Source organism: Urocitellus parryii, chromosome 13, assembly GCF_045843805.1.
Source record: "Urocitellus parryii isolate mUroPar1 chromosome 13, mUroPar1.hap1, whole genome shotgun sequence".
In the NCBI taxonomy this organism is placed as follows: Eukaryota; Metazoa; Chordata; class Mammalia; order Rodentia; family Sciuridae; genus Urocitellus; species Urocitellus parryii.
This window is the reverse complement of record NC_135543.1, coordinates 67,108,915-67,136,241: the sequence shown is the minus strand read 5'-3', so window position 1 is coordinate 67,136,241 and position 27,327 is coordinate 67,108,915. Positions and strand designations below refer to the sequence as shown.

At 43.2% G+C, this 27,327-nt stretch overlaps 1 protein-coding gene across 1 annotated transcript in view; it reads right to left on the bottom strand.

Moving 5' to 3' along the window:
- The window catches only part of Fam120a (family with sequence similarity 120 member A), a 100,721-nt gene extending 83,598 nt beyond the window's left edge, over positions 1-17,123 (bottom strand). The window contains exons 1-2 of the mRNA XM_026406929.2: positions 16,615-17,123; positions 629-875 (exon numbers count right to left, since the gene is read on the bottom strand). Of these exons, the coding sequence (XP_026262714.1) occupies positions 629-875; positions 16,615-17,088 (721 nt within the window). The 5' untranslated portion in view covers positions 17,089-17,123. The remainder of the gene's footprint in view (positions 1-628; positions 876-16,614) is intronic.
- Between the last annotated feature and the right edge of the window lie 10,204 nt (positions 17,124-27,327).

Sequence of the window (27,327 nt, the reverse complement as noted above, 5' to 3'; positions counted from 1 at the left end):
TAAATATTAAAAAAAAAACAGATTTCAACATTTATTGATTATAACATAAGTAGTTCTCCCAAAGGAATTTTAATTTATAAATTTACTTAATTTTTATTCTTCCTTTTAAGGCAATTGTTTTTCTTTTAAGTAGTGAGTATCCTAAAGATGGTGGAGAACATAACAGTGCTAACTGCATGGCATATTTTCCTCTATTATTAACATAATTTATGCCAAAGGCTTAAATGCCCTAATATTCATAGTAGGCATACCTGTAATTAAAAAATGTTATTTTCCCAAAACTTTTAAATTTATTCACAAAGTAAGTTTTCATCCCAGATAGAACACTACATTAAATGAATTCTTTTTTTCTTTTTCTTTTTTTTTTTTTTTTTTTTTTTGTGGTGCTAGGGATTGAAACCAGTGCCTTATGCATGCAAGGCTATATCCTCAGCCCACGTAAATGATTTCTTAAGAACAAAAATACCCCTTTGTCAGTCATGCCAAAAAATCTGAAGTAAAGAATGCTAAGGAAGAGCCTATTCATTGGTTCTTTTAAATTTAAGATATACAACCAAATGATTCAAGCGCTGAAATATTTCAAAGATCAGAATGCTCACAGTATATTTTTTCACAATGTTCCACCTACCTAACAGAGCAGCAAAAATAGGAAAACGATTTGGGTTCAGGTCCAGTTGCTTGGCAACTTCATGCATCAGATATTGGCTTGTCGTGAGACTTTTCCCGTTGCGGCTCAGCTTGAGGGCATGGGCACTGAAGTAGTAGGGGATGTTGCACAGTGCATAATCGGAGTCGTAGGCCACCAAGCCATGGAAACCGTTCTCTCTGCAGAAACCAATCACTTCTTGATGGTGATCCTCAATGCTCTGTGCAACCTGCACAGGGAAGAAAACTTCATCAGATGTGGTAAAACTTGCAGCACAATGTTCAACAGCAGACATGTCTGTACAGAAGCTGGAAAATTACAGACTATCCAAAAAAGCCAAATAGTCAAAAAGTCCACTGCTCCGACAGAAAGTCTCTGTGGGAAATCAGATTCAAGTCACCTCCTGTCAGTAACTTATGATCCCAATCTAGACTGCAAGTTAAGTTTCCATTTTGTGAAGTTCAAAGATCACCCTGCTTGAAAATATACAGAGCAGGATGACCCATGATACTATTCTGAAAGAAGGAAGAGAGGGAAACAGAACGAGGGAGGGAAAAGGGAAGGAAAATAGAGTATAGAAGACAAAGAAGCCATCTGTCTTCCATGCGAACAAAACAATTTCTTCAAAATAAACCAAATGTGTCAAATAGGTACAAGAATCAGAAGGGTTTTTAAAAGAAGCAAAGGCTGAATATTATCCCTCTCCTAGCTCTAAATCACTGTCACTTTACTGATGAAAAATGTAAGCCAAATGTTCTTTATTTCCATTGAATCCCTACCGTGGAGCATACATACCAGCTCAGATTTCTAGGACACCATGGAGGAAAGAGAGAAGCAACGCCTCTGAAAAGCAGAAAGTCCTCTGCAATTGCCACAGTCCCAGAAATAACTGGGAAAAAAAAAAAAAATGTTCTTCTAAAATATTTCAAGTCCAAAGCCACTGATTTCTTTTCTGCTATTTATTATGCTCATTTTTCCAACAAAAATCCTGGAAGGTTTACCTATTGTTTCGAGAATAAATAAGGTATTGTTTTAAAAATATTTTTTAGTTGTAAATGGACATTTATTTATTCATTTATCTATTTATTTGTATGTGGTGCTGAGGAATGAACCCAGGGCTTCACACATGTCAGGCAAGTGCTCTACCACTGAGCCACAACCCCAGCCCCTAGATAAAGTATTTTAAAGAACAAACTTTTATACTAAATCAGGTGATTCAGTTAACAATGGAAAATTAACTCTCTACAGAGCCTTTGTGGAGGAACACATGTGCCCTTAACCTAAAATGACTATACTGAAGAAAAAATTAAACTCAAAATCAACTTACAGCATTAGACAGTGACATGACCAGTACCTAACAGAATACCTGGATATCAAAGAATAGAACATTTCCATCAGTTCTGAAAATTCCACTGGACAGCACTTAATCTCAGTTCTCAGTGACTTTCATAATACAAGTGGTTACTAAATCTTATTGAAACGTTAGCTGTAATGAAATCTGAGAGGCAAAGAAAGCCTATTGGAAGATACTTATTTAAAGCAAACATAACTTCCTGAGTTTTCTTCCTTAGAATAAGAGGATGCTGTTTTATCCCTAAATCTAAAAACACTAAACACAAGCTATGACCGAAAAGTACAGCTTAAAAAAATTCTAAAATCAGGCCAGCTTTATTCTCTCACTTCCAGATATGGTAATCTCCAAGTTCAAGTTCTTTACCTTAAATAATGTTACTACACAGAACTTTGTATTTAGAGTGGTGCTGTGTTTTAAAATCACTAAAAATCACTGGCTGTTTCCCAGATATTTTTAATAGTAAGTCTGTATACTCTATAAACAGGCCCGAAAATGAGAGGAGACAGTGAGTCACCACTCCCACCTCTCCTCCCAGGACTTCTAGAAAAGGCAGGTGACCACTGGTTCTTTAGATCCATGCACCTTGTAGGTGGTGGTACAGAACAAAAACACAGGAGTATGCATATTCCAGATTTATATCTGTGAGGTAGTTTATTAGCACCCTTCCTCCAAGAAACTGACTGAGAGCAGATCCACCTCCATGCTGAGGGAGTCCAGCTGCCCATGGCTCATCTCCCAGTTGCTTACTCTTCGCAGTCCTTGGGCTACAAATTCATGGGATGGAGAAGAACTCCCACAGGTGCTGTACCAGAATGGGATGAAGCCTTCTAACGCAGGGTGGTTTTCAATAAAGACCTGAAGAAAGAGGAGGCCCTGAGAGGGTTTCCAGGAGTCCGTCCACACAGACCTGGGGCAAGTGCAATGGCCCCAAAGTGGGCGTGCACATGCCCAGCAGAGACAAACAATGAACTCCACCTGGGGTCAAAGATGAAGTCTAAGAGTTGGCCGAGGTCTAACCCTTCACTTTCAAATAATGCTGTGAGCGCTGTAAAACGGTGGCAATTATATCTCAAGAGCTGTAAAACATTCATACTCTTTGACCCAGTAACCTCACTCCAGGAAATAGAGCCTGAAAAACCAAACCATCAAATAAAATATCAGAAGCATAAAAATGATCACATTAACTTCTACAGGAAAGAAGCAAATTAACACTATGGAGACAGGCACATACAGCAACCACAGTGGATGTGGAGAAACGTGGGGAAAATGCCACAATAAAATATCAAATCATTCCAGAATACAATATGGTGACTGTACTGAATGAAGAATTAAATTCAACTTTAAATCAACTTCCGGCTGTACCACAACGGGATGATGTATTCACAACTACCTAAAACTGTATTTATGGAACCAGGGTAGAAAGGAAAAAGCAAAACCCAACACAGTTGTATCAGGGAACATAATTATGCTTAAAAAGCTGGTGGTGTCCTATTAGAAAGCACACCACACTCTACAGCACTTTCGGCAGTCTGACCTGGCTCTCCCCAGGGGACAAGGACCAGAGTGCATCTTTATGGACAGCAGACACCCAGTAAAAACTGAAAGAAGTAAAAATGGTCACATTTTTGTGGGTCTCTGAAGATTTCTTAAATTATCTGAAGATTAATAAGATACAATCTTCTATTAGAGACGGAAATCCAGTAGAACCTTATTAAAAGAAAATGGTACATGGAGCTCTTCACAGTCACCTCCTCTCCCCAGCCTACAGAATGCTCATTCAGAACATTCAATTTCAGATTGACATTCAAAAGCAACGTGCATAAACCATTAATAATTCACTACAACTCTAATTTGCAAATGATTAACAATATCTTAACCCTCCCCAAAGTACACAGAACATGAAACAAATAGCTGACTATGAGACCTAATGTCCTGAAACAAAAGATAAAGGAGCCACTCCCAAGAAGGGAGGCATCCAACCTACAGCAAAGGCAGGAGCAGGTCCATTCTCCTGAGTCTCCAAGAAGCGTGGAAATGTCTGGGCTCCAGCTCAGACTCCATACCCAACCTGCCAGATAACCTGCACAATTCCCAAGGTAAAACCTGATGGCTTTTCCAGGATCTTTCAACTTCTAGAATTCTCATACACCTCTCCACCTGTTAAAATTCATTATGCCTTATCTGAGAAAATGGAAACTCAACAGGACATTAAAAAAAACACAAGAAGGGGCTGAGGCTGTAGCTCGGTGGCAGAGCACTTGCCTAGTATGTGTGAGGCACTGGGTTTGATCCTTAGCATCACATATAAATAAACAAATAAAGGTGTTCTGTCCACCTACAACTACAAAAATTGAAAAAAAAAAAAAAAACCCACAAGGGTAAGGCTGGGGTGTAGCTCATGGTAAAGCACATTCAGCAAGTGCCAGGTTCTAAGTTCAATCCTCAACACCAAAAACAAAACAAAAAACCCCACAAGGATAACAGCTTAACCTTCTCAATGGGTGAATAATGGAAGTTTGCTTCAGCAATTACTCAATTAAGGAGGAAAAAAAGATCTACAGAAGAAAACCACAAAAAACATGAAGCGAAAAGTTAAATGTTGACAACCCAGAGATGGTGGGGACAATGTGGGGACAAGACAACTCCCTGCATTCATCAAAACTCAAACAACTGTTCATCACAAAGAATGAAACCTGTATGCAAATTAAAAAACAAATCAACCATGATGTGGGAGGGGAGTGCCAGAGAGGAACACAGACTGACCAGTGCATCGAGCTGCATCGTACAGAAGTGAAGCAACCTCACTGAGGAAGCCCGAAGGCTAGACAAACACCGCCTCTGCTTGGCAAGGTCTCCCCCCAGGGCCCTGTCACTGATTTTGAAACTGCTTTGTAAGAACACCTGGACAGATGCAAAGGGTACCTGGCAGAGGAAGAGGGTACAGATAAGCGGAGGCAGAGGCCACACGGGGCCAGCCTGGAGATGTGGGGGAGGGGCACTCACCATGGAGCTGCTGGAGGCCCTGGTGACGCACAGACCTCCCTGAGCCCAGCACAGACGCCAGGAAACACGACACACCTGAGGCATCTTGTAGGGCCAAGGCAAGGAAAAGCCCCCAAACCAAAGGACAGGGAGTGTCCCAGAACCAACCTTATAATGCAAGCAACAGGGTGGACAATGTGACTGATCACAGCCCCAAATAAACTGCTTCGGACTGATATGCTGATGAGATAAATGAGGGGGGAAGAAGACACAAATGTTCCCTAGAGAGGAATCCACATAATCCCTCCCAGAACAGAAGCTGATTAACCCTGCCGGCCTCCACCCCCACTGTATGTGGGCCTGACTCGTCTGCCTCCAAAGGAGGGTGCCACAAATAAGCAGCCTCCCCTCCCACCCTCTCCGGGAAAGGATAAGCACCCTTAGTACCAAAAAGTCAAAGCCACGGCAAAATCCCATTTTGGGACCCAAGGAAGTACTTTATATTTAGTTTAAGATAATAATTTTATGGTATTACAAATTACCACAGAATCCTGGGTGAATCTTTTTAATCAACAGTTTTAATGTCATTATTTTAAAAAGACAGAACCATCAAAACTCCAATTTTACAAGGAATAAAGGCTAAAAAGTTCCCAACCTTACTTGGCAAGTGTTAATTATTTGTCAATTCTTAAAATGTGACAATGGGGACAGTCCTGCACAAGTAACACTCAGCATTGTTGCTGACTCCTGATCCCCAGGGAAGACACTAGGACAATGAGGTGTCCACTGCCAACTTCAGTAACACTTTCTGTACTTCCACTTCTTCATCTGCAAAAATAGCATTCCTCCCCCTCACAGGGTAGCTCCGCAGCGCATGTCAACAGCTCGGCATCCTTCTGAGTACTGAACACTAGATACATGTCAGTTACTATCTTTTAAGGAAGCTACATGAAACAGGTTTCTGGATACTTTTCACTAGGGCTTGTCATAGAGTTTTTTGACACAAAGAAACAATGCCCTATGTGGCTTTTCCTCAGAATAATTTTACACTAGCTCCAAGAATAAAATGACATATCCTCCAGCCAGCTGCCTGAGTTAGGAGATATAAATTAACCCCATCTTATTACTTACAAAAAAAAAAAAAAAACAGGCTTTGACCTTTAGTCAACCGAACTCTAATCAACAGGTATTAGATGGTAAAATTTAACTCTCAGGCTTCTGTTCTCTACTGTGATCCAACTCATGAATGAGGACAGAAAAGTCAATTTCCAATCTGATGGGAGATGCTTGGGTTGACTCTCTTTAAAAAAGGGCAATTTACTGTTAGGATACATGTGGCAGTCTCTCCCCTCAGGAAATCTCAAATCAGGGCTGCACAATCACAACTTGCAGACCTTCTTCATTCCATAAGAACTGAATGCAGTGAGCTCTGAAACAAAGAAAAGCAGTTCTCTTAAAACAAGGGCATGATGCATGCAAAGACACTCAACTTCGCTAGTGACCAAAACCCCAAGACGCCACCTCACTCTCAGGGTGGCTACTACCCCAAAACTTAACTTAAAAACAGGTGATAAGAAGTGTTGGTGAGCATGTGGAGAAATGGAACTCTTGGGCACCAAGGTGGGAAAGTAACAGCTGTGCCACTACTGTGGCAAACGACATGGTCGAGTCTCAGGAGGTAAACAGAATCAACCTAGGATCCTGCAATTCCACTTCCAGGTTGAAAGCCTGGTCTCAACTGCACACCCACGTCCACAGCAGCACTGATCAACAATCATGGAAAAGTGGAAGTGACCCAAGTGTCTGTCCACACATGAATGGATAAGCAGACCGTGGCGCTCCATGCAACGGAATATTACTCACCCTTTAAAAAAAAGGAAATTCTGACACGTCCTACAACATGGAAAAAACCTTGAAGATACTACAAAAGGTATATAAGCCAGTCATAAAAGGACAAAAACTATGTGATCTCATTACATTAAGTTCCTAGCACAGCCCAGCTCAGAGTCAGAGGGTAACACGGTGGCTGCCGAAGCTGGGAGAGAGGAATAGGGGCTGTTGCTTAATGGGGATGAAGTTCCAGTTCAAGAAGATGGAAAAGATGTGGGGTGACAGCAGTCTGGATGGTGACGTGGTGATGTCTGTACAACACTATGAATGTGCCTGAGCTCACTGAACTGAATGATTAAAAATGGCTAAAATGGTACATTTTATATTATGTATATTTTACTATCATTTTAAAAAATAATAAGGGTATTGCTATGTCTTCCGGTCTTCTCAGAAAGCTTAGCTTCTCAAATATAACTTGGCTCTAAGACATAACCTCCTACTTATCAAAAGATACAAGTTTTGGGCTGGGATTGTGGCTCGGCGGTAGAGCACTCACCTAGCACGTGCAAGGCCCTGGATTCAATCCTCAGCACCACATAAAAATAAATAAATAAAATAAAGATACTGTGTCCAACTACAACTAAAAGAAATATAAACATTTAAAAATATATACATAAGTTTTATTTTCCCTTTGGATAATGACAATCTGCATGCATGTAATGAATTATGTGTCCCAGCCTGGATCAAAGGGTGACATTTTTTTTCCTTTCCAGATTGCTTGTGGTATGACTGCAGTCTGGTTCAGTGCTTATTCAACAATAAAACCATTTCCTTTCCCTTCTTAAAAAAAGAAAAAAAAAATAGGAGAGCAAATGTCATAAAAGAAATGCAAATTAAATTTTATAAACTTTAAAAATTAAAAAAAGGAATTCTTATATTTGTAATCTATTTAAAATAGTCTGCTATATTAATCTCCTGATGACTCAGCTACATCATAGTGAGATTATTCTTGTTAAGATTTCATTCCAAGCTGCATGTGGCAGTGCATGCCAACAGTCCCAGCTACTCAGGGAGGCTGAGGCAGGAGGACGGCTTGAGCCTGGGAGTTTGAAACCTGCCTAGGCAACATAGTAAGACACTGTCTCAAAAGACTAATAATAATAATACAAATAAAATTTAGAAGACAATCCACGCTCTTCAGACCTGTGAGGTGAACCCTCCAGCTCTGAACCCTCCAGCTACTGCCCCAACTATAACTGGTAAAATGCCAGTAACAAGGTAAATCCACTGTCCCCAAAGGCTAATTTATTCCTGAGACAACTAAGAAATGCCTATTGACTGGAGTGCTAAAGTGCTATTTCTGAGTTGCAGATCCTTCAGTACTATACCCTAGACTTATCTCTACTTGCTGTGACAACTCCACCCTCAATATGCACCTCAGAAGCAGGATATCAAGAGAAGCAGCAGCAGTTGACCCAAGCAATCATTCCCTTACCTTCCACTCGCCTCCTAAGAAGGATAAAAGGCTTATCAAAGACAAAAACCTCCGCACCAGGTGGCCAAGCTGGGAACTGGGAAATCAGCTCTGACTCTGGCCTTGAAATCCTCCGCTTCCTGCCACCACAGTGCCCTGTGTGAGGGACTACAGTGACTGCGGAGGCATGCATTCACCACACACTGTTTAACACCTGTTACAGGTCAGGTATTGTTCTAAGTGGACAACAGGCAAGGTCTGCTTAGAACTTACTTCCTTGGGTAAACATACAAATAGGCAAAACTGAAATAAATGATGAGCTATAAGAAATTCAGAGAATTTAAGAATATTTTTATCTAAACTCTGATTCACTATTTTATTTAGAAATTTTCGCCTATAAATACATTAAATAGTCCAGTAGTTCAAATTCTAAAATATCTCTTCTTCACATTACATGGTATTTGACATGTACTCCTATGGCTGACTGCTGAGGCTGGGATATATAGTGTGTGTTAATTAGTCTCTTTCTATTAGCATAAATTTCAGAAAATTAAAATGAAGAGCATGTGGGTCTAAAAGTAGTTTAGGAATAGGATGCACATATGTTTGTATTTTAATTAAGTTGGCCAGGCACAGTGGCACATGCCCATAATTCCAGAGGCTCTAGAGGCTGAGGCAGGAGGATCTCAAGTAAAGCCAGGCTCAGCAATGTAGCAAGGCCCTAATCAACTTATCAAGATCCTGTCTCAAAATAAAAAATAAAAAGGGCTGGGATGTGGCTCACTGGTTAAGCACATCTGGGTTCAATCCCTGGTACAAAAAACAAGTTGTACTTTTTGTTTCCTGGTGTACTTGGAAATATCTATTTCCAACAGTTAAATGGCTTTCTGAAGACCCCAGGCTTAGAGTTCTTTGACTTGCCCATACCAGGATTTCCTTGCCTTGGCACTGCTGATATTTGGGGCCAGATAATTCTTTGAGGGGGGAGTATTCTATGAACTGCAAAATGCTTAGCAGCACCCTGGCCTCTACCCAATGCCTACAGTTAACAGCCCTGACTCCCCAGCTCTAATAAGCAAAAATGTCACCAGACACTGCCAAGTCTCATCTGTCAACCTCAGTTGCAAACCATTCATAGATCCTCACTGAGTTTATTGTTTTATAGTATCAGAGAAAGTTCTAAACATTAACATGCAAAAATGATTTAAATGCCACTCCCCCTCACCACGCCACACCACACCCCTGCTGGCAGGAGTCTTCCTGGAGGTGTCCCTCTTCCTGCTTGGTTCACTCACCCATGCCTAGGCAGTAACAGGCACTTGAAAATTTACTGAAAGAAGAATTAATCATCTCAAAATGGTCTGGCTACATAATGGAACACAGCAAATACTCCAAAATAGAGAAGATGCCTACATGAACACGCTGGAGAGCCCCCATGGGGTGGGACACAATCCCTTGCCTCAGGGAGCTTACAGTTTAGTGGGGGAGGAAAGCGAGCAGGAGGTCACGGAGGACAGGACGGGACCCCCACTGCACAGACACTGTGTGTGCGGTTCTGGCACACCCTGCCCCAAATCAGGAGGGACTTCATGAGGGAAGCTGACGTTTGTGATGGGCTAACCGTGAGTCAGGTTGTGACAAACCAAAGTTGAGTAGTAGTTAGAAACCAGGAAATGGCATAAGCAGAGCTTGGAATATTCTTGAGGAAATGGTGAGCAGTTGGGTTGAAAGCATTTAAAAAGTAGAGAAATCATGAAACATGAAGCAATGGGTTCCAGTTACAGGTGTCTGCATGCCTCAACAAGAGCTGGGCCTCCCTGGAAATGCAGGCGACTGCTCTGCGAGGCTGGCGCTGGAGAAGCCAGGCAGGGCAGCAAGGCTGCTCTGGTGAGTCCACGTGCTGGGGATGTTGGAAGTGAGGGAGAGCACAGTGTGGAGACTGGAGCGGCATGGCACAACGCGTCCTCACTACAGGACCACAGGATGGGGCTGAACTGGCAGAGGACTCTGGGGTAGCAGGGCTTACTCCAGCGTGAATGGTCACCAGGCTCAAACCAGTCAGGGCTGAAAGTGAAACCAGAGAGTGGGAGGAGGAAGGGACAGCAGGGAAGGCCAGGTTGGGGACTAGGAGCCACAGGTGTGCTGATGGGACAAGATGTGATCCGGTGAAAGCAGGTGCTGGAGACTCTGCAGTGAGTGGCCTGGGAGCTGTCAGATACTGAATAAGGCGTGGACAGGGCCCACCCCGAAAAAAGGGGAGCTGGCGACTGTGAGAAGGAAGAGTGGACAACAGGGAGGGGCGAGGACTGGAGCATTCAAAGTCATTTTCAGGAACCCAAGGAAACACGAAAGAGCTCTGATCCTTGAAAAGGACTCAAGGAGGCAAGTAAAACAGACAGGGGGCTTCAGGGGTCTAACTTCAAACTTTAAAACAAAAACAAAAAAAGGAAGAGATCTAGACAAGAATGGTAACTGCTGATAAAGATCAGTGTTCAAATAGTAAAGAGATGGTTCAAGAACTGCATGTAGCCTGGAGCCCTGCTTGGCTTGGCACTTTTTAAATGGGATAATCTCAAATAAAATCCAGATTTATGGCTTTCTTAAAAAAAAAAAAAATCTGAAGATCTGACAATATGGACTCACAGTCCCATGTGGCTTTCAAAATGTGTGTACCATCTGTGAGGGCTGAACAAATTATGGAACACTACACAGGCATTAAAAAGAATGAATTCTCTATAGAAATGGAAAGAGGCCTTACACCGTGATTACATAATGTTAAAACTTGGAACCACAATGTAATAACAGATAACATATCGAATGACAGAGCACCTATAGCTTATGCAGTCCCTGTGAAAACTGTGTAGAGATTCTTTCAAAAGGTTAAAACACAGGACGGTGGATGTATTTGGGGGGGGGTAGAGAAGTGCCCAGTAAGTGTGAGGCCCTGACTTCGGCTCCCAGCATTGAGGGGGTGGGGGACAAACTCAGAATTACCATACAACCCAGCAATACCATTTGAGTACATACCTAAAAGAATTAAAAGCAGGGACACTCAAACAGATAATTTTTATACTTTGTTCTTAGAAGCATTATTCATTATTAACAAGTCAAAAAGTGGGAGAAACTCAAATATTCATAAATAGGCAAATGGATAAACAAAATGTGTAATATACACAATGGATTATTATTTAGTGTAAAAAAGATGGCGGAATTATAACACATGCTACAACATGACTGAACCCTTAAGACAGTCAGCCATCTAAGCAAATTTAACTACAGCCATGTGCCAAATAACAACATTTCAAGGTCGGGCTGCATAAATAACCATGGTTCCATGATTATTATAGGGGTGAAAATTTCCTGTCATCTAGCAGTTTCACTGAATCTTCTCTATGTTTAGGTACATAAACACGACTGTGTTACAGCTGCCTACAGTATACTCTCTACAAGTTTGTAGCTTAGAAGCAGGACATTTACCATACAACCTACAGGCTGCACCCTCTAAGTATCCAGGAAATCACATTCATCAGAATATTTCTCTGTCATTAAGCAACATGTTACTACAGTCACAAAACTGATACACTGGAGAAAAATACCCATTTTTAAGCGATGACTGATTTGAGTTATAACATGATCAATTTTGAACACTAAGTATTTCCTGGTCAACTAAAGATCCTTAAGAATAAAAACTATAGTCAATTCTCAGGGTCTACTGTTGGATGATTTCTTCTACATAGAAACCCTGCTGCTCCTTTTAAAAACTGGAAAAAGAACATGGACGTTTTGCTATCCCAACTGACACAGGGCAAACTGCAGGTAGGCATGCCCCAAAGTACTCTCACAATGAAACTGAACTTGGACTTTAGCACTGCACTTCCCTCTTGAAGGGGTGATGAATGGCTTGTTCACAGATGTCACTGAATCAGCAGATCCTATTTCTCTGCATGTAAAATGGGGTAGGGAGGCACTGAGGCCTAAATGACCTAGCAAGTGTGAGGAAGGACCTAGCAAGCACCTGGTCAGATACCAGTTACTTCAACAAGGACGAGAGATCATCATCTCTAGAAACAAACATGTTATTATGCTAACCACGAAAAATCTGAAAGCATGGTCTAATCTCACATTCTTTCACTGACTTAAAACATGAACACCATTTTACGTAAGATCTAAGTTACACATCAAAGAATTGATTTAACAAAATTCCAATAGAAGCAAATTCAAGGTACAATGTGAAGGACTTCATGATATACTCTCCCATCTCTACCACCTGTCTTATAGAAGATTTACAAAAATTTTGGTGATTTAATGCCACCAAGATTTAAAAATAAACATCTGTCATTCACTGAAGTTTCAAAGGTTATGATGACTCACGGCGAACAAGAGGAAATACTCTCGGATTTAAGCTAAAGCCAAGTTCAAATTAGGCTGTTCAATGTTCTAAACAAAACTAGTTCAAGTAAAGGTGAACTTTTAATGGCCAAAGAAATACAATTATAACTGTACAAAAAAGTACAGTTTTTACTCCATCAAAGAAACATTCGGTCCCTGCACAGTGATGCACACCTGTAATCCCAGCAACTCAGGAGGCTGAGGCAGGAAGATCACAAGTTTTAGGTCAGCCTGGGCAACTTAGCAAGATCTTATCTCCAAATGTGAAAAGAGCTAGGGATATAGCTCAGTGGCAGAGCATCGCTGGGTTCCTTCTCCACATGGAAAACAAACAAGCACACTACTGCCTGAAAAAGGAGTTCTCTGAGCAAGGACAACAGGAAATTATACCTTTCTGTCCATTCATAAAACATCAGAAGACCAACAAGATGGTAAATTTTTGTATGAGAAATGCCTTTATCCAATAGTTAAGTGTTCCTATCAATTCTTTTACCAGTGTTTAACCTTCTTTTAAAAAAACCGTCATTACCACACACTAAAGTTTTTATTTATTTTTGATGTACAATTCTTATGTTAAAACACATTACCACCACCACCTCCAGCAAACAGAACAGTTCCACTAACCCAAGAAGCTCACTCTGCTGTTCACATGTCCACACCTACTCCTCTCTACTCCTGACGCCAGTGAGTGGCCCCCAATGTTGCCGTTTATCTTCACAAGAACCACTCATTTGAACCTGGCTTCCTATACTCAGCCTAAAACCCCTGTAAAAGATTCTTGTTTAAGTTGATTCACATATCAATCAATAGTGCCTTCCTTTTAATTACTAAGTAGTACCCTATAGAATGGATCTAGTTTATTGCACACACTTACTAAACGATATTCTGATTGTTCCAGTTTGGGAGTGGGATTGCTGGGTCACACAAATATTCTTAATCTCATAAGAAACCATCAAACTATTTTCTAGAGAAATGGTCTCATTTTGTATTACCACCAGCAAGTAGGTATAGATTCCAGATGCTCAGCATTCTTGCTAGCACTTGGTTTTGCCAGCTTTTTATTTTTCCCTTTCTAATAGGCATACAGGGATATCTCATCATGGTTTAAGATTTCTAACCATTTTAGTGGTATCTTAAAAATAACAGTATACACTGCCTCACTCCTTAAACAGACAACACTGAAGATACAGTTTTCTAACTCACTCAAATCATCATTGTAGAATAAACATTGCACTACCCTCAGGGACTACTAAAGTACATACATAGGGCTGTTTTTCTTTTTCTAAAATAGCCCCAGAATTATGTCTGCTTTTTATAGCTTTTAAAATCTTCTCCCTTGTCACTGCTTGCTATTAATGGTGCTCCTGCCTCTGGCAGACTTTCCTCTTCACCCTCTTCTCAAGCTGAGTCGAGAAAATAGATAACGGAGCTTGTTAAATTACATCTAAAAAGGAGAGGGCAGTCTGGAAGTGAGAGAGCTTAAAGGGTTCTTCAGTGAAGAAAGAGAAGGATATTTTTTCCTGTTATTATACCTGAACTTCCTGACAACCCACTTGCTTGCTGAGAAATTGCTAGGAGGCAAATTTATTAAGCATCTTTTTAAAAAGGTGAGGTTGCAAGGGAAGGGACCATCAGATAGTGAAGTCATGACAATATTAATCTGTGCAATTAACACTATACCGTGATTCTGTGTCAGGAATCAACAGCTCATCTAAAATAAAACCTAGGGCTGGGGATGTGGCTCAAGCGGTAGCGCGCTCGCCTGGTATGTGTGAGGCCCGGGTTCGATCCTCAGCACCACATACCAACAAAGATGTTGTGTCCGCCGAAAACTGAAAAATAAATATTAAAAAATTCTCTCTCTCACTGTTAAAAAAAATCATTACTAAAATAAAACCTAGACAAAATTACTCTGCAACCAGAAATCTAAGCAAAAGATCATCTTAAATGTGGTTTAAATCCAGTTTCCAAACATAGATCAAAATTCTGATCAAGTCCTAGGTGTATGAGGCATTTAAAGGGACAAAAGATAAAGAGAATTTACAGTTAAAAACAAATCCGATTGTTCTTTCAAAAGATACAGCAACCCTATATATACAGACTGATTCTAAGCCAAAGTAATATTTTTAGTGTTCCCTTCAAAGTCACTGACTAGTTAGGCCACAGCCTGTAATATCACCAAAAGCAAATGAGTAAAGCTCCTGCTGTCTCCTAAGTGGTGTCTCCCAGCTCTGAAGACAAAACTATGAACACTAAGACGCTCCACTGGAGGTGGATCACGGAAAAGAAATGGCACCACTTTCCCTCTCCCAGAGCCCAGGCTGCCTCTGAGAAAATGTGAGCAGCACACACTGTCTCTCACCCGAACTTCCTGAGGAATGGCAGGCAGAGTATCTGCCAGGCTCATGGGCCAATCACCACTGCTCCTGCCGCTTCTATCTACAGCCTTAAAACCATTTCACCAATGGGATTGCAACTGGTGAAACTGCAACAGAATCCTGGGTGGGACTTCCGCTATCATTTTAGGCTTAACTACCACCATCTCATCACAGGCAGTGGGGGCAATCAGGAAGAGGGAGAATTTCACAAACTTTGAACTCGGGCACAGTTTCAAGAGAAATAGAAAGGACAAGTTGGAAGACAGTGGAGCAAGTGCTAAAAAAACCGATACCATACCCCCCCCCAAAAAAAAAACTGTTTTGAGGAAAAAGCAAGCGATCAAAACTTTAAGTTCATGATCATTTATGTACTTATTTTGCTAGTTAATTGTGGGTCCTCACATTCCTCTGGCCCAGTTTTGGCCTCACAACCCTCTGCCACAGGAAGAGCAGAAGGCTGACAATGTGGAGCTCTGATTACCCACCAGTCAGGGCACTGCTGAAGGTCACTGAACACTCAACTATGCACCAGAAAAATAAATCCTGCAAGTTCAGGCCTGTAATTGCCTGATCCCCAAACCTTTACCTCTAATTTTGAACTCCTTCTGCATCAGATACATAAAACTGAACTAGTTTAAAAACAGTCTGTCACAAAACTGACAAAAATCTTATCCTGTCAAGTTTTACAACTCCTGGGAATCAAACGCAATAAAAGAAAAGAAAAGAAGAGAAACCACCACCACAGACACAGACACTCTCCAAAGGCACACTCCATCTTCAAAGGCACGGGGGCAAGGTTCTGCGCTCTGAATTAGAGGCCAATGCGCGGGCCTTACACAAGATTCGCCTCCCACAGCTATGGAGGCAGCACTGCCATTTCCAACTGCTTCTCCCCATGGCCCTGGAGATGCCCCCACTATTACTACTCATCCTTCAGGCTTCCAGCAAAAACCTGTTGCTAGGAAAGGAAGGACTAAAATCGAAGAATGCATAGACTCATATACTGTTCAAATCAAACGCGAGTGAGTAGCCTGCCCACCTCCAAAAGGAGAGGAAACACTAAGGACATGAGTATCGACACCACCAATGCCAGTTCTGGTGCAGGGCTCTCACCGACGCTCAGTATCCTCAGTCGTCGAGGAGGCCCGAGCAGGCCAGGGAGGAGGGACGGCCGCGGGCGGACTTGAACAGTGCGCGGCCCGAACTGCCGGACCTCCATCTGGCGCCTGGGGGCTGGCTCCAGGCACGCTCTCCCGAGTCCCCCGCGCGCCACTTTGGCGACACGCTGCGCCCGGGAGAGAGGCCTGGGACCCGGAGGGAAGGCGGTGCGGCCTACTACCCAGTCCTTGCAAAGAGGGAGGACCCCCCCCAGGCCCAGTCCAGGCTTTCCCTGGACTCCGGCCCAGGCCTGCCCCTGGTCCAAGTGACCGCAGGCCCAGCCCTGACCCTGGGCACCCAGGACCCCAGGCGGAGGGACCTCGGCCCCCCTAGACCCTGGCCCACCCTGGCCCACCCGGGGCCCCCAGCCCCGAGGACCCCCGGCCTCGCGGCCCGGCCGCACCTTGACGTGGAAGCGGATGAGCGCCAGGCGGATGCAGTGGGCCATGCAGACGGGCGGCAGGAACCAGACCTTGGGCGGCGGCGTGCCCTTGTTCTGGACATGGCTGACGATCTGCTGCGCCGTCTGGCGCTCGTTGCCCTGCCGCTTGACCCACTCGTGCAGCCGGGCCTTCTCGAGCGCGCCGTTGAAGAAGACGAAGAGCTCGATGTTGCCGCCGAAGCAGGCCTTGGCCAGCGCCGCCAGGTAGCCGAGCATGTGGTTCCACTGGCCGCCGCTGACCCAGTCGGTGTAGAAGCCGCCGTACAGGCGGTGCAGGCAGTTGTCGGCGTCCACCAGCAGGCGCAGCGGGGTCTGCGGGGGCCGCTGCCGCCCGCCGCCCACCAGGCTGCCCCGGGCCAGCTTCTGCAGCTCCACCGGCACCACGGCGCTCGGGCAGTGCTTCTCGATGTAGTCCTGGAAGCCCTGCACGCCCATGGCGGCGGCGGGGCGGGCGCGCGCGGGCGGCGGGGCCGGCGGCGGCGGGGCGGGGGGCGGCGGGGCCGTGGCGGGCCGGCGCGGGCGGCCTCTAGGGCGGGCTGGGGCGGGCCGGGGGCGCGCTCACGGCCGCCGCGGCCGCCATGTGCTGCCGCCTCCCAGGGCCATGTCTGGGGAGGGACCTGCCGCCGCCGCGCTGCGAGGCCGAGGCGAGGCTGGGCCGGGCGGGGCGGCGCTGACGTCGGGCCCGCCCGCGCGGACGCCGGCGGGGCGGAAGAGGCGGCGCCGGACGCGGCCGGCTCCCGGGGCGGCGGCGGCCGAGGAGGAGGAGCGCGGGGCGCGGGAGGCGCGGCCTCGCTTCCCGGGCCTCGGGGGCCGCGGGCGGGCGGGCGGGCTGAGGCGGCGCCCGGGCGGAGCAGGCCGCGTCCCGGGGCCCCGAGCCGCCCCGCCCCGCCCGCGCTGGCCCTGAGGGCCCGAGAAGCGAGGCCGCGCCTCCCGCGCCCCGCGCTCCTCCTCCTCGGCTGCCGCCGGCGCCGCCCGCGGGGCTCGGGCGCTGGGAGGCCGGGCGGCGCTGCGGAGGGCGGCGGCAGCAAGATGGCGGCGGCGCGGCGCGGCCGGGCCCGGCCGTGGGGCAGGTGTGCGGGAGCCGCGGGGCGCGCCGCTCGGCACAGGCGCACAGCGGGAGTCCCGGAGGGACGCCCCGAGCGCGCAGGTCCGCGCCGGCCGTGCGCGGCCGCTGTCACCCGCGCCTCCAGAGGGGGCGCCGCGCGCCCGCGGAGGCACTGCACCTGCGCTGCCGAGCGACGTCGGTGCCGCGGGACCCGGGTGCGCCGGGACGGCTGCTGCGGCGAGGCTGGGACCTGCGTGCGTGGGACCGCCACCTCAGGTTCATAATCTTCCCGGGCGCCTAACGTGGCATTTGGCTACCTTCAACTCTCCGCTTTTCTCTGGAGAGACCTGGGGGGAGGCGGGATGCACCTGACGCGCGGGTGACCCGCACCAGCGCCGGCCTCCACCCCGCGCGCCAGTGCAGGCAGAGGCCAGCCGCACCTCAGTTTCTGTGCTTACCCCAAACTCAAGCAGCCACTCTGGTAGGTATGGAAGTCAAGTGCGCTTGGTGTTCTGACTAGTTCTCTTTCACCACCGGCCACTCATGCACAAAATAGTGATGAATTACATGTTACTTTTTTAATCTATTTAAAGCCATGTTAAATAAAAACGCCCAGAGCAGTCAGTAAGATTGACCAGCTGTTGTAACCACTCGTGTTATTCTCGTTAGTAGCACTGCGTTTCATATATTTATTCGTTTTTTGTTGTTGTTGTTGTTTGTTTTTTTTTTTACGTTGCTGGGCCTGGACCCCACGTGCTAGGCCAGCACTCTATCACTGATCTACATACCCATCCTATTTTTATTTATTTAAATATTATTTCTTTTGATTTTAAAAAATTGTCTTGGTGCCATTATCTGGGATTCTGGAAATTATTTTCACCTTCAGACAGTGTAAAATGCTAAGATTCTGGAGATAGACCACCAGATCTGTCTCATCTTAACTCTGTGCTCTCTCTAGAAGCCTTTAGAATGCAGTTTTTATCATCTGTAAAATAAGGATTACTCAAAGGTCTTACTTCCCAGTTTATACAAATATGCAATAAACGTTGGGTTTTATTCCAACTATTTCAATATACTATAATTGTGTAGACTTTATGCTTGAGAACATGGACCATTTATTTTACCATTTGAAAGTTTAAAATATTCATAAATTATGCCTACTTTTCCTATTTAACTGTTGACCTTTATTTTTAAAAAATTTTAGCATTATTAATGGCTGACAAAACATTTTAAATACACTATGTAAAATTTAGGGGTTGGGTGATATTTACATTTTCTAAATCTCAAAATGAAAGAAAATATATTTAAAGTTGAATAAAAAGTCACATGTGCTTGAATTTATAATAGAACAACTAATGATTGGGGATTTTCATTTCCATCCCTTTAATCTTTGGAAATCATAAGAGAAACTTTAAAATTCAGGAAGAGATTGCCATACCAGTGAGGGGGGAAAAAAGAAAAATGCTAAAAAATACATGGGGATGCTTCACAAAAATTATGTTTTTGAAAACTCAGAAAAAAGTGATAATTAATAGAGCCAACCCAGGATGTTCAGAAATTATCAATATATGGCAAACCAAGGAGATATTCTTTCAGCTTTTCCTTCATTTTCACTAGTTGGTTTCTTTCAGTCAATTCATCTATAACCCAAAGCAGGAAACAATTGTTTCAATTGCTCAATTCTTTCCAAACCAATGTGTTTTATAGTAGAATGATATCTTAAATTTATATTCCACTAAGTTGAGTCCTGTATTCACCAGCAATAACAGGTGAGTTTTCACTTTTTCAAGTAAGATGACAGAGACCTGGCTCCTACCAGGTCTTGCGGTAGGATAGAGGAACTGGACTGGGGCTAAGCTTAAACTCTGTGACCAGGGAAAAGACAGAGTAATCCATGCTTGGGATTTGAATGCCTAATGTTTCCTAGCCCCAGGCCTAATCTGTTAATTGATTGTCATCTTAATTTACCTGGAAGAGCACAGGTTTTTCTCAACAGTCTGAGGATTTTGATGTTTTGATGGTTTTTATACTCTAAAATTAGAAAGTTTTTTTTCTTGTTTTTTTTTTTTTTTTTTTTTTGGCTTTAGTTGTGTGGATTAAGAGTCCTATTCTCTTGCTTGTAATCCAGTGTCTGGGGAGGCTGAGATAGGAGGATTGCAAGTTCAAAGCCAGCCTCAACAATGGTGAGGCGCTAAGCAACTCAGTGAGACCCTGTCTCTAAAACACAAAATAGGGCTGGGGAGGTGGCTCAGTGGTTGAGTGCCCCTGAGTCCAATTCCTAGTACCAAAAAAAAAAAAAAAAAGAAGAAGAAGAAAGATGTGAAGGAACAGGACATTTAGTAGTGCTTTGGGCATTTCTCAGTACTGCCACCACAAGCAATATTGAGTGTCATTTCACTCTTCAAAGATGGAAGAGTCTTTACCCACCTACTCATTTCACAGATCTGAATATGGAGGTTGAGAGGGGAAAGTGCCATGTCCAGTCAGTGATGTCAATAACAAAACAACAGCTCACTCGCTGAGCACCTGCTATATGTAGGCCAGCTACTGGGATTATGGACACAGAGAAATTGGTCTATTTTTCAGGCAGCTCAGCCTAGCACACTAGACAGCTGCATAAACAGATCACAGTGTACTCAGGGGTCTCAGATTCAGGAACACAGTCATCCTGGGATTAGTGGAAACTCCCTGATTGGGGAGAAGGTTCTACCTCAAGTGCAGATAGCCTCAGTGTGGCACTATACCCTGAGCCTAGGAGAGCCCAGTGCTGGGAAAGAGGAGACAGTCCTGGCTCCCTTCTGTTCACAACTGCCTCCACCTAAACCTCTGCAGCTGCAGTTTGTGGTGCAGAGAGAACTGGCCCAGTCTGGGAGCTGAGAGCCTGGGGCATCCACCTACCACATCAGTGTAGTCAGGAGTAAGGATTTCAGCACAATTATTTGTGAGGTCATCATATACAAAGGCACCTCCAGTTTGTTAAACTAGGAAACACAATAAAATGTTTAAAAATCAAAATTTCTATGTCACTAATACATTGACTAAACTTATCCTGACATTTTTCTTGAGGAACACTGTCCAAAACAATTTTTTCTTATGGAAATTATTTGTACTAATTTTGTAACCACTAACCCTATGTGCCTAGAACAACTGAAAAACTAAATTTTTAAATTGAACTTAAATAACCTCATGAATCTAATGGCTACCATATTGGAAGATCTTAATTCCTAAGGGCCCTTACACCAGCAGACCCCATATTAGATTATGTTAGTGTTCATTAGTTTGTTCAATAAATTAGTCATACCTCGTTATAACCTTATTTGTGCAGTGTTTTATGCTTCATAAATTACTTTCCTTCCAAAATCTCCTCTACTCTCTTATTAGATGGCTGCCAACTTCTATAAATGTGGAAATGTTAAGGCTTACCCCCTAAACAACTATTTATATCACTTCACTCAAAAAGTTCTCACCACCTGGGATATTCTACCCGATAGCTCTTCAGTTTTTCAATAATGTTAAGGATACTTTGCTTGTACCAGACACAACTGTCAATTTATTGCCTGGTCAGTACTGTGCAATTATTATTTCTTGAGATCTGGGTAGGTCTGTGAGTGCAGACTAGGCTGAGTTACCATTACAGCAGATGTCTCTCACAGGTTTGAACTTGTAGTCAGACAGCCAAATTAACTGAAAAGACCATGTAAACCCCTACCTTGAGATATACGATTCCATGTTACTGTAACAGTATTTTGCTTTTAGGTCATAGGCGGCAAAAATGACTCTCCCTAATATAAGCAAAAAGTAACTTATTACAAAGATTAAGAACTCAAAAATCAATCTATGAAAGTGGGAGAACCATTATTAGAAAGGGGTGGGAACTAGTAGATGTAACACAGCCCAGGTTCTAACAACATAGGGAACTGCAGTCTTTTCTTATCCTGTAGTCAGGTGCTCAATATTCAAAGTCATGGAAAAAGTAAAATGGGCCAAACATCTCTTTGGCTTGGCAGTGAAAAGCCAAAGCTTCTTTGGCTTTAATTTGAAGAAGCAGATACTTTGAATGACAATCTCACCAGAACTGTGTACAACTTCAGAGAAAAATCTGGGTACTTTTAGCTGAACATACATGATAAGCCTCTTATGTACCCTGTCCTTAGAAGACACAGAAATCATAAAGCTATGCCTTCTAAGTCTTAAGCCACTGATTAGAAACTGATTGATTGCCAAGTCACTTGTCTAAAGAACTATCCTATTTTGATTTGATTCATTTTCCCTTTCCCCCCATTTGTTTAACACTACAGATACACCTACCTACGCCAAGAAATCACTATCTACATTTTTTTAAATTTTAGAGCCTCAGTCATCTCAGCCCCAATTTTTTTTTAAGTTGTTGATGGACCTTTTTTATTTATTTATATGTGTTACTGAGACTCAAACTCAGGACCTCACACATGCTAGGAAAGTGTGCTACCGCTAAGCCCCAGCCCCAGCCCGGCCACAGCCCTATGTCTACATCACAAAGACTCTCGCAAGATCATGGATAGCCTTACTGCTAGGAAAATACTACAACATTTCTATCTCAAATCTTGAAGTCCTGGGCCAAACAGGATTCCTATTTATTGTTATTCCATTAAGTAGATGCTTATTAAGTATTCATACTTCTCACATTTGTAAGGTCCTATACTAGGACTCAGAGTTTTTTTATGTTTCCTACCAGAAGCTCAGTCTACTTTAAGAAGATAAAAACATATGCATATATAACTTATATTGCCAAGAAAGGTATTAATGCCTGTGGAAAGACTAGAGAATATACCTTAGGAGATCATATGAAATTAATTTTAAGAAAATTTTATTTTAAGATTAATTTAGTTGGGAACTTCTGCTTTTCACTTCCAGCCAAGATGTAGTAACAGGTACTGGGTCACCCTTCCACCTGAAACAACTAAAAAAGGTAGACAAAATATATGAGACATTTGACCATCAGCCAATGCAGAACAGAGATTCTTGAAAGATTAGGGGGAAAAAAAGATGAAGTCACAATTGACTCACTGCCTGGAGAAAGTTTCCAGGCCATGATATGAGAGATGGGAAATGAGGCAGATCCTGGCAGTCTACCTGAGCTGAGGGTTGGGCAGCATCTCTGGAATTCAGAGAGCAGGAAAGGGGAATGGTGTACAGAAAGAGGACACTGGGGACCTGCAGAGGTCCCTCCTTCAGTGTTCAGTAAGGACTGATCAGTGCATGCACACGAGGAAGCTGCACACAACAAAGCAAAAAATACAGAGTATAGTGCCTGAAACTACCACAAGGCCAAAAGTAGTGCCTATTCCCAGAAGATTGGAGAATCACATCATTCAAAAGTTAACAGTACCAAAAAGAGTCTTCCTTCAGTAATGAGATAAATTAACCCGAGACAAGATTCACCTGCAGGCCTGCCTAACAAAGATTGACCATATATAAAAAATATACAGCACCCGACAAGATAAAACAATCAATGTCTGTTATTCAATCAAAAATTACCAGACACTCAAAGAAACTGGAAATCAACTCTTCATGAAAATTGTTCATTTCCTATTGCTTTTTAAATGTAGTAGCTTAAAATAATACATTATTGTACAGATCTGGAGGCCACAAGTCTACACTGAGTGATCAGTGCTGTGTTTCTTCTGCGAGTTCCCCAAGAGAATGTTTTCCTTACCTTTTTCAGCTTCTGGAAGTTTCCCACATTCCGTGACTAGTGGTCCCACATCACTCTGGTCTCTCTCTTGTAACTCTCCCTGCCTCTTATAAGGATCCTTGTAAGACCCCATTTAATGTCCCCATGTCAAGATCCCTCAATCACATACATAAAATCCCTTTTGCCCTATAATATTTTTAGGTTCAGAGTATTACAGTATGGACATCTTGGGGTGCATAGTATTCTGCTTACCAGGAGGAGACAAAATGATGAAATTAGACACAGACATTGACAGCAGTTTTTGGGATTATATTCCATATGTTCAAGAAATTAGAGGAAATATTGAACATAGTAAGTGGGTAGTTGAATGGACTGAAAAAGTCATTTTCAAATTTGATGAAAATCATAAACCCGCAGATTTGAGAACCTACATGAACCCATGTAAAATAACTGTGAAGAAAATCACGCCAAAGCACAACATAATAAAATTTTTAAAGCAGTGAAAATGAGACAATGATTATAGAAAACCCTGCCCAGAATGCATATTACGTACAGAGAAACAAGGATAGGAGTGACAGCGCATTTCTCATAGAAATAATACCAGCCGGGAGAAAAATGGAGCAACCTCCAGGCAACCAAGAACTATTTATGTAAGGAAAAAAAATTGTGAAGGCAAAAGAAGGATCTTTTAAAACAGAAAAGGTAGAAGACTCCAATGTAAAAAAAAAAAAAATGTTAAATGACGGCAGTTGTATATACATCCTGGGTTTTTTGGCTGCTGGGTCAGTCCTGCCTACAGGTGGGACAGCTGTGTTGAGTGCCCTATGAGAAGAAGGCTCAGTGCACACGTGGAAGGCCCTCACCTACTTTTTTACACTCCGAGGGGTAGGGAGTGAGCATGGTGAAATATTTTTCTGAAATCACATCACAGAACACACAGGTTCTTTTCCCCTGCAGATGGCCACCTTCACAGTGTGTCCTCTCATGGTGGGAAGAGAGAGAATACATTGGTGTCTCTTACATGGACACTAGTCATATCACAAGAGACTCAAGTTCATCACCTATCCCCAACTTACATCGAGTCCGAGCCCTTTCCCTGGGGAAGGTGGTAATGCTACTTTACTCCATGACCCTCATGTGCTACACAAATGAATGAAGAGAAGCAGAAATGATAACTCCCATCTAGATTAAAATTTCTTATTATTTAAAAGTCTTTAGGAGATCTTTGTTCTATAAATCAGCTATTTAGTAGGCTAAGGGAAGAGAATTGCAAATTTGAGACAAGCCTGGGCAACTTAGATCCTGTCTCAAAATAAAGGGCTGGGGATGTACTTCAGTGGTAGTCTGCTTGCCTAGCATGCCCAAACAAGGTCCTGGGGTCCATCCCCAGTACTGCCAGGGTCAGGGATCATTGTTTATCAATTGTTTATCAAAAGTTTAAAGCAAAATAATGACCATGCATTTTAGCTTGGGCTGCTATAACAAAATAACCATGGACCGGGTGACTTAGACAATAAAGATATATTTCTCACATTCTGGAGCCTGGAAGCCTGAGATCACGGTGCCAGCATGGTCAAATTCACATGAAAGTTCTTTTCCTGTGCAGATGGCCACCTGCACACTGTGTCTCTCATGATGGGAAGAGAAAGAATACACTGGTGTCTCTTACATGGACACTAATCCTGTCTTATCAAGGTCTTACCCTTGTGATCTCATTTAACCTTATTAACCTCCTTACAGGCTCTATTTTCAAATACAGTCACATTTGGGTTAGGGTACAATTCAGTCCATGGCACTATAGACTGTGGAGTTTATAGTATGTATGGAACTAAATCTCCATATGTGTGGCAAAAGTAGCACAAAGAGAGGAGAAAGAAAAGTATATTGTCATAAGACTACTTTATGTGAAGTAATACTATATCATCTGAAGTAGACTTAAGGTGAGTTAAAGATAATACTATAACCCTAATAAGCATCAAAGAATAGCAGCTACAAGAACAAAGGAAGCAGGGCATGGTGACACACCCACATTCCCAACAACTCAGGAGGCTGAGGCAGGAGGATTGTAAATTCAAGGCCAGCCTTAGCAACTTAGTGAGACCCTAAGCAATTTAGCAAAAAAAAAAAAAAAAAAAAAAGGAATGGTGAGGCAGCTCAGTGTTAAGGCATCTCTGGTGTCAACCCCTAGTAGAAAAAATTGAACCAAAATATCAAACACTTACAAACAAAGGTTAAAAAGGAAGAAAAAAGAAATAAAGGCCATATGCAGCAAATAGAAAAACAGGATAATAGATTTCAATCAAACCCTGTCCATAGTCACACTGATATAAATTGTCTGAAACATCTGTTCCTAGAAAGATGGAATAGAAGTACTTTCTCCTGTTCCTCCTGCTAAGTAGAACTAAAATCCTTGACATTATGCATAGAACAAACATAATAAGCTTTCGAAAGGTAAGGAGATGAGCACAACTGGCTAGGGGCCGCCCTCCAGACCCTGGGAACAACACAGTAATAAATTTGACGGGTTTTCTTTCTGCCTCATGCATCTAAGATGTGCTGCAGAAGCTGATAACATGAAATATCAAGGGATCTAAAAACAAAACAAAAACCATCAGTGAAAACCAACTTTCTCTCTAGTCAAAGGACTAGGAAAGGAGCAGCCTGCAGGGAGAAAAAAAGGTTTTGCACAATAATCACTCTACTCTAGCCAAGGACCACCAAGGAAACTGCAGCCAGACCCCCAGCTCCACCAGGAGAGTTGCAGAGGGGAGCCTGGTGTTCACTTATGCCACATAAATCTCCCCAACTCCATTTCAGGGCAATTGCAGAGTCCAAGTTGGGATTCAGTACTTCCACCCCTGCCAGGAGAAGGAGAGGCCTGCCCCTGGTATTGTAAGAGACTACATGGACAACCTGGACTTCTACCCCAACCCTATGCTAATGAGGCAACCCTCCCCCTCCTCGCTGGGATGGTATTAAAGCCTCTTAGACAGTCAGCAGGTAGGGATAGTGTGTTCATTTCTTCTGTGTGAGTAGAGGCCCCATGGGAAGCAGTAATGAGGCATTCCTGCCCAGGGTAGCCAGAGTAATACAGTGGAAACCCAGTGAGGTGCTGCAGTCCTCAGGTTTCCCTATTAGGAACCAGGAAGCTGAATGGGAAACCTTTAAGCTGTTCTTCCTTACTTCAATCAAATGATCATGGCCATTATACTTGTTTTCCACCCCTTGACTTGTGCACTCCCACCTCTCGTGGCTGTAGCTAGCACAGCCCCAGACCTACTTGACTGGAGTGATTCGAAAACAGGTTGACCAATATAGAAGATTTAAATAAGATCAAGGGTCTTGAAATATAATACCTAAATTTTTCATATTTCAGTGAAATACCATTCATTGTACAAACACCAAGGAATACTCGAATGAAAAAAAATCTCAATGTGAACGAAAAAAAAAAAAATCAAGAGATACCAACACCAGCCAGGCATCATGGCATGCTCCTGTAATCCCAGCTACCTGGGAGGCTGAGGCACGAGAACAGCGAGTTCAGGGCCAGCCTGAGCAACTTAGCAGGACCGTCTCAAAATTTTCAAAAATTTTTTTTAAAGGACCACAGATGTAGTTTGGTGGTAGAGTGCGTAGCATGCATGAGGGTTCAGTCCCCAGTGCTAGAAAAAAAGAGAGATGCCAACATGCTTGAAATGTCTTAAGTATTTGATAATGAATATTAAGCAGCCACATGAAAATGCTTCAATGAAAAATTCAAACAATGCTTAAAACACATGAAAACTAGAAAGTCTGAGCTAAGTAATAGAAGATATGAAGAACCAATTATGGAAATGAAAAACATAACTACCAAAACAACTCAGTGAATGGGCTCAACAGAAAAATAAGGGAGACAGAAATCAATCAATGATCTTGAAGACAGAACAATAGAAATGACCCAAACTAACAAACACGG